At 41.4% G+C, this 7,500-nt stretch overlaps 2 protein-coding genes and 1 pseudogene across 2 annotated transcripts in view; all 3 read left to right on the top strand.

Annotated features, from left to right (window-relative positions):
• LOC138025085 (DNA-directed RNA polymerase II subunit RPB1-like) overlaps positions 1-7,500 on the top strand; it is a 63,538-nt gene that overhangs the window by 12,973 nt on the left and 43,065 nt on the right. Inside the window, exon 4 of the mRNA XM_068872348.1 lies at positions 286-456. Within this exon, the coding sequence (XP_068728449.1) occupies positions 286-456 (171 nt within the window). The remainder of the gene's footprint in view (positions 1-285; positions 457-7,500) is intronic.
• LOC138025088 (uncharacterized) lies at positions 2,093-5,187 on the top strand. The gene is made up of 2 exons (XM_068872354.1): positions 2,093-3,371; positions 5,061-5,187. The coding sequence occupies exon 1, from the start codon at positions 2,386-2,388 to the stop codon at positions 3,343-3,345; it is 960 nt and encodes a 319-aa protein (XP_068728455.1). The 5' UTR covers positions 2,093-2,385; the 3' UTR covers positions 3,346-3,371; positions 5,061-5,187.
• Positions 3,481-6,313, top strand: LOC138024595 (uncharacterized; annotated as a pseudogene).

Consider the following 7,500-nt stretch of genomic DNA (forward strand, 5'->3'; position numbering starts at 1 on the left):
CAAGCAAAACAACAACAAGAGTAGAGTAACAAACGGCAGGTACAAAATGCAGGTCACAGGTCACAGGTCATTATTTAACCAATACAGAAAGTATCCTAAACATTCATAAAAGCTAATTTTAGGCCTAATTATACCTACAGAAAACTTTTTAGGCCTAAGGTTAGCTTTTATGAATGTTTAGGATACTTTCTTTATAGCTAAAACAATGACCTGTGACCTGTGCCCTGTGACCTGCGTTTTGTACCTGCCGAAATGCCGGAGTAACAAATGTATTTTTCTCCTTAGAACAATCCTAAAGTAAAAGAAATCTTGTCAAAATCCCAAAACAAGCAGCACAGACGTCTGCAGCACATTTATGATTTGTGCAAAGGGAAAAAGATTTGCGAAAGAGGTGTCATGGTTAACGTTCACGAGAATAAAGCAGGGCATGACATCAATGAAACAGAGAGGAAGGTGGTGAGTTAAGTTTTTAAGCTGAAATGTTGTCTCGTAATTAAAAATGACTCTAAATAGAGAAGTGATCCTCACCATTTTAGCAAATTATTGTCTCTTGTAGGCACCTGAAAATTTTGAAATGTTTAAAATTTTATGAACTTGAACATGAATCTTATAATTTAAGGAATACCAAACTTATGTTTAAGAGTATTTATGCTAGAACAGAATTATGTCGATTGCATCTACACTTCCATGAACATGATAAAAACATGTTGTGTTGGCCTATCAAACTTCTGATGTTTTGACAGTAAACTTCAAAGTTTTCTTACCCATTTGGATGAAAGTTCTGCCCACATGAGAAGGTTTTCACGCTTGTTGATGGTGGTCGGCAATGGCGTTTTGCTGTCAAAACATAAGTTTGATTAGGCCAATAGAACATGTTTTTGTCAGGTGCGTGGAAGTGTAGATGCAATCAATGGTATTTAGGTATTCTCCCATATGAAACAGACGGGGATGCTTGTCGTCTCCCTTAGGGGTGTAAATTTTGGATTTTGGTCTCGCTTAGGGTGTTCCGGGCAAAGCGCCAATATTTTAAGTCGCTAAGGTCTCGTTTAGGGTTCCACGAAGAAACACAGAATTGAATTGAAGAACTTGAGATTTATGACAATGCTTTTAAAAACTACTTTTAGATAAAAGCATTCGATGATTATGTCTTTATATTATTAAAACTCATTGCATGTCGTATTTGTGTTTTTAAGCGGTCTCTTTTAGGGGTTAAAATTTGCTTAAGCCACGCCCAGATTGGTCTCCTTTAGGGGTCACAAAAAGCTTGAGCCATGCCCAGATGGTCTCCTTTAGGGGTTAAATTCAAAATTTCCGATGAGCATTCCCGTCTGTTTCATATATGAGTCTCCCCCCCCCCCCCCCTCCCGGGGCTAATCAGCTTGATTCTGGTGTCCTTCTGGTTTATTCTGCCTTATTTTGTGGTCATTCCACCTCGTTCTGGTATGTTCCGGTATCATTCTTGATTAAACCATCTCATCCTGGTGTCATTCGGTTTTATTCCTTCTGCCTTGATCCGGAATATTCCGGTTTATTCCAGTATATTCCGCTTTGTTTGTGTGTCACTCCTCCTCATTCCGGGGTCATTCCGGCTCGTTTCGGTATATTCCGGTACCATTCTTTTCATTCCGTCTAATTCCAGTGTCATTCTGCCTCATTCTGGCATATTCCGGTATATTCTGTTCTGTTCCGTTATGTTCCTGTGTTTAGGAATGCCCTTTAAAAGGGGCTGCTCTCAACTTGGCAAAGTGCAACTGATGTCTGCCATTCTAAGTGATTAGTCCGTGAACTTGTTTCACCATTCAAGACCAGCTCTTTGGCTTTAATTAACTACCATTTAGACTACTCACCTTTTCATTAATTCACAAAGGAATTTTCATGATTTTATTTGCTCTACAATTTAATATCATTGAAACACTTGCAACAAGACATCCTAATTCATGTATGAAAGTTAAACCAGATAAATGCCTAAAATTCATGATAACATGGCAAAAAACATTTAAATGTTAAAGCGAGCACTAATTGGACATGTGTTTGTTGTTCAAAGGAACTGTAAATGCTAAGAAAAAAAGTTGTATTTTTAATTTAAGACCACACCCAGAATTCTGTTTCGTCATTGGTCATTGGTCGCTACGGAGTCACGTGAGAAAGCGCACGAGCCCGGGAAGATCAGTTGTGTGCGATCCTTCGGGAAGGTCGGACGTGTGTTGTTTTGTGTGCTCCGTGTTGAACGAACGTCGAGAAAATCGCCGCATGGCTGCCGAAAATATGAGTGGAAGGGACGCCCTTTCACCAGCGGAGTAAGAAAATTTAATTTCTGAAGACAATGAGTCAGCGAATTCTTCGCCACAGGGCACAGACAACGTGCTTGCTAACGTCTTGTCAACTATGACTCAAATGAGTTCCACCATGCTGTGCATGGAAAAGGCAATGAAACGGTTAGCTGAAGAACCAGAAGACCATGCTACGCCACCGAAAAGGAGAAGAAAACTTCCTGCAGCTAGTGCCATGAGCGATAGCGGAGATTCAGACCCTGAAAAGTCAGATTTCGAGGCACTCATTTGCCCGCCCAACGGCGACCCGCCAAAACGGGGCAGCTCTGCAGAGGACGCATTGCTCAATGAAATTGCTCAAGACTTTGAGTCGGACGAGCAAACTGACCCGAAAGTCGCTCAGAAATTGGCAGATATCGTCAATAAGCGATGGGGCTCTAAGTTGGAGGAAGCCAAATTAAAAGAAAAATTGGCGAAATACAATCGACCCGATAATTGTGAGAAATTAACTGTGCCAAAGGTCAACTCCGAGATATGGAATAAGCTGAAGCACGGGACCAGGAGCACGGATTTACGCCTTGCAAACATGCAGAAAGTCCTTGTTAAAGTCGGTAGCGCTGTCGCCAAATCAACTGTCACACTGCTGGCTATCCGTGCAGATCCAAACAAGACTTCAGCGCTGGCTCTCACTGAGACATTGGGGAAATTAGTTACGTCTAACGCTGATGCTCTGGCATTGTTAGGTCATGTTAACATTGACTTGTCTTACCATCGACGCGACGCTATCAAACCACACTTAAATAACGAATATTCCTCGTTGTGTGGCTCTCAAGTACCCATCACGGGCTTGTTATTTGGCGATGAGCTGCAATCTCAGCTCAACAATATCAAAGCGACAAATAGGATTGGCCATACGACTACTGCAAAGTCATCTTACCGGAACCATAGCGATGGCTGGAAGGGCAAATCTCCTCACTCTAGTGGAAAGCCTTTTTTAGGGAAGAGGGGCCGGTCTTACCGGCCACAAAACAACTTCTACAAACCACGGGAAACCGAGAAGAAATCCAGCCAGTGAAATGCTCTGATCTCCTGACAGACAAGGTAAATTTGTTGCAGTATCTTAAGCACAAAGTTCTCTGCTTTAAAGCAGGGGGGCTGAGAGAATATTATAATCAGTGGCAGGCCTTAACCTCAGACCCTGATATTGCAAATGATATTAGGCCAGCCAATTGAATTTACCAGGACTCCATATCAAAGAGTAGCCCCTAGAGAGAAGAAAATCCTTGATTTGGATGAACAGCGTGTCATTGATACCGAAATAAATACACTACTTGCTAAAGGTGTTATTACCCCAAGTAGTCACGAAGAAGGGGAATATATCTCTCCTATCTTCACTAGGGCTAAAAAGGATGGCTCTTTCAGAGTTATTTTAAATCTCAAATGTTTAAACACTCATGTGCAATATCACCATTTTAAAATGGACTCGCTTAATACTGTTCTACATATGGTAAAACCTGGGTGCTTTATGACATCAATAGACCTAAAAGATGCTTATTATTCTGTGCCTATTGCCACTGCCGACCAAAAATACCTGAAGTTTCAGTGGCTAGGAAAACTATATCAATATGTTTGTTTTCCAAATGGATTGGCATTTTGCCCCAGGAAGTTTACTAAATTATTAAAGCCAGTATATTCACATTTAAGGCAGCTGGGACACCTTTCAGCAAGTCATATTGATGACTCATATCTCCAGGGTGATGACTATGATGACTGTGAAAGAAATGTTACGGATACTGTCAAATTATTTGATTCCCTTGGGTTTACTGTACACCCTGAAAAATCATCCTTTGTTCCACAACATCGAATCACCTTCATGGGTTTTATTATAGACTCAATTACAATGACAGTCTATCCAACCTCTGAGAAGATTGAGAAGATCGCGATCATTCATACCTGTCAAGGCCTGTTGCAGTGTCCACACCCTACAGTAAGAGAGGTGGCATCCACTCTTGGGTTACTCATATCAAATTTTCCAGCTGCAAAGCTAGGGCCCTTGCATTTTAGGTCACTGGACATGGACAAAACTGAGGCCTTGCGCTTAAACAAGGGTAACTTTGATGCCTTTATGTCACTGTCTGAGTTGTCTCGCAGTGATTTGCAGTGGTGGATACACTCAGCAGGGTCGCTGCAAAAACCTATAAGCCCTCCTCAGCCAGAGATCACTTTATACACAGATGCAAGTAAAGAAGGCTGGGGAGGAGTACTCAATAATGTAAAGATTGGGGGGCATTGGACCCCTGAAGAGGCTTCAAATCACATTAATTATCTTGAAATGCTTGCAGTGTTATTTTCTCTCAAGGCATTTCACAAAGAGTTGTCAGGGAAGCATGTCCTTGTGCGAATAGATAATATGACTGCTGTGTCAGATTTAGGTAAAATGGGCACTAGCCATTCCAGAAAGAGAAATGATCTAACCCGTACACTCTGGGCATGGTGCCTTGAAAATAACATGTGGTTAACCACAAGTCATATCCCAGGAAAAGAGAATACTCTAGCTGATGCAGAGTCCAGGAAATCTAGAAAAGAAACTGAATGGACCTTAGACAGACAGATTTTCCACGAGGCTGTTAAGAAACTTCATGTTGAGCCTCAGATTGACCTGTTTGCCTCTAGGCTTAATTACCAGTTAAGGCCATTTGTCGCCTACCAACCTGATCCTGAAGCAATGGCTATTAATGCCTTTTCAATCTCTTGGAAACCTTACGTTTTTTATGCTTTTCCTCCCTTTAGTATCATCCCAAAAGTGTTACAGAAAATCCAAGCAGAGGAGGCCACAGGACTGTTAGTTGTGCCATGCTGGCCGACTCAACCATGGTGGCCATTGGTAATGCGTCTGCTGGTTCAGGAACCAAAAAAGAAACACCTTATTTCTACCTCAACAGCCAGACTTGGTACATCCACTACATCAGAAGCTCACCCTTCTGATATGCCACTCTTCTGATATGCCACTTGTCCGGAAATCCCTTGAAGGCAGAGGCCTTTCGGAATCGGCTACCTCACTCATCTTGCAGTCCTGGAGAAAGGGTACTCAACAACAATATAAACCTTTCATCGCTAAATGGGAACAGTACTGTAGTCAAAAAAAGATTAATCCTTTTTCAGCGACTCTAGAACATGGGATTAATTTCCTGGCAGAACTGTACCAAACAGGGATTGGATATAGTGCCCTCAACACAGCCCGTTGTGCTTTATCTACTGTTTGTTTCACATCAGAGCATTATACTTTTGGACAGCATCCCTTAGTTTGTCGTTTCATCAAGGGAATTTTCGAATGCAGACCCTCTCTACCAAGGTATCAAGAAACTTGGGATGTGACTGTGGTATTAGACTACCTAGCAAAATTTGGGTCACCTGAGAAACTTAGTTTGAAAAACCTGACTTTGAAGGTGGTTATGTTGATGGCGTTGCTTTCGGGACAGCGTCGTCAGACTTTGCACACATTATCAATTGATTGTATGCAAATAAGTTCTGATAAATGTGTGTTTTTCATTAACTCACTGTTGAAAACTTCGAGACCTGGTAAACATTTAGCTTGCCTTGAGTTTCAGGCCTATGCACCAGATGTTAGTCTTTGTATTGTAAAGCATCTTCAGCACTATCTGAAGCGTACAGATGCTCTTCGAGGTGATGTTAAGCAGTTTTTTGTTAGTTACACTAAGCCTCACAAAGCTGTTTCCCCTGATACAGTAAGCAGATGGATTAAGACTACATTGGCTGCTGCTGGAATTGACACTTCCAAGTATGGTGCCCACAGCACCAGGTCAGCTTCTACATCTGCAGCTAAAGGGAACAGCATTTCTATTGCCACAATTATGAAAAGTGCTGGGTGGTCTCAGGAGTCCACCTTTACCAAGTTTTACCACAAACCAGTGGAACACCGCGCGAACTTTGGGGCTGAACTCCTTAAAGCTGTATGTGGTGACAACTAAGATAGTTTCCCTAAGAGAGCATGGTATTAAAGCAGATTCATATTGTTATAATCATTGCTGTCCCATTTGTGTTCGCCCTCACACTGCTTTAAAATCTCACGTGACTCCGTAGCGACCAATGACCAATGACGAAACAGAATACCAAAATTAAACGAGGCTTACCTGTAAGGTGAAGTTTGATTTGGGTTCTGTGAGTCATTGGTCGGGAGTGAAGGAGTCATGTGCCCACCCATGTGTTATTACCCCACCCGTGATTGGGTGTAAGTGCTCACATCTGTTAAAGACTGATCTTCCCGGGCTCGTGCGCTTTCTCACATGACTCCTTCGCTCCTGACCAATGACTCACAGAACCCAAATCAAACTTCACCTTACAGGTAAGCCTCGTTTAATTTTGGTATTTTCAGACGATCATAGACAAAAGTAGTATTTCAACCCACTTCTGTTAAACCGCAAAAGAAATAGTTTCACCTTCTCTTTTATAGCCCCCCCTCCCCCCTATTCAATGTTGGAAGGTAACTCAACAATTTCCCACTAAAACCATTCAGTTTTGCACAACATTGAATGAGGGGGGAGGGGAGAGAAGCAATGAAGACGTCAAAATTAAGTGCTAACCTTCCCAACGGTGTTTTCTATAATTGTAGGTTAAAATGTTTAAAACCAATTTATTATCAACTGTCTAGAAAGGGTTTTCCCTTTCTTTGGGGATGTAATAAAAAAGTGGGGCCTGGATTTTTAGGGGGCCATAAAAAATAAAGCAATTAAAAAAAAGAAAAAAAAGAAAAAAGAAAGCAATAAATGAAATCAAGGTTTAGAGGGTTAGGGTTAACGTTTTTTTTTTCCAACTCTTCTTTTCTCTTCTCTGCTTCTTCTTCCATTGTACCTTATCTCCGACATCTACCTCTTCCTCTGTTGCTACTTACAATCTTTACCACTTACCTTACCTCTCTTTCCTCTCTTGCTTTCTGTAACAGCCAAAGGCATTAGTTTTCTGTCCAGGACATCGTACAGGGCCAACAGGAATCCGAAAATTTCCAACTCCACATAAACATACAAACACCAATTTAATAAATATCATGTATATCTTGACAAAAGGACGATTGATACATATGGGTTGAAACTAGGAAAGAACCAATACGATACAAAAGTGGAGACACCTTTCTTGAAACCCCATTGATTTGGGTGTATAAGTCCATTCATTTCAAGATGGTTGTCCAGAGAGTAACAAACTTTACCCTGTTGCT

Source organism: Montipora capricornis, chromosome 11 (assembly GCF_036669925.1).
Source record: "Montipora capricornis isolate CH-2021 chromosome 11, ASM3666992v2, whole genome shotgun sequence".
NCBI lineage: Eukaryota > Metazoa > Cnidaria > Anthozoa > Scleractinia > Acroporidae > Montipora > Montipora capricornis.

Coding starts and splice junctions, on each gene's coding strand:
- LOC138025088 (XM_068872354.1), top strand. CDS start 2,386: ATGACTCAAATGAGTTCCACCATGCTGTGCATGGAAAAGGCAATGAAA.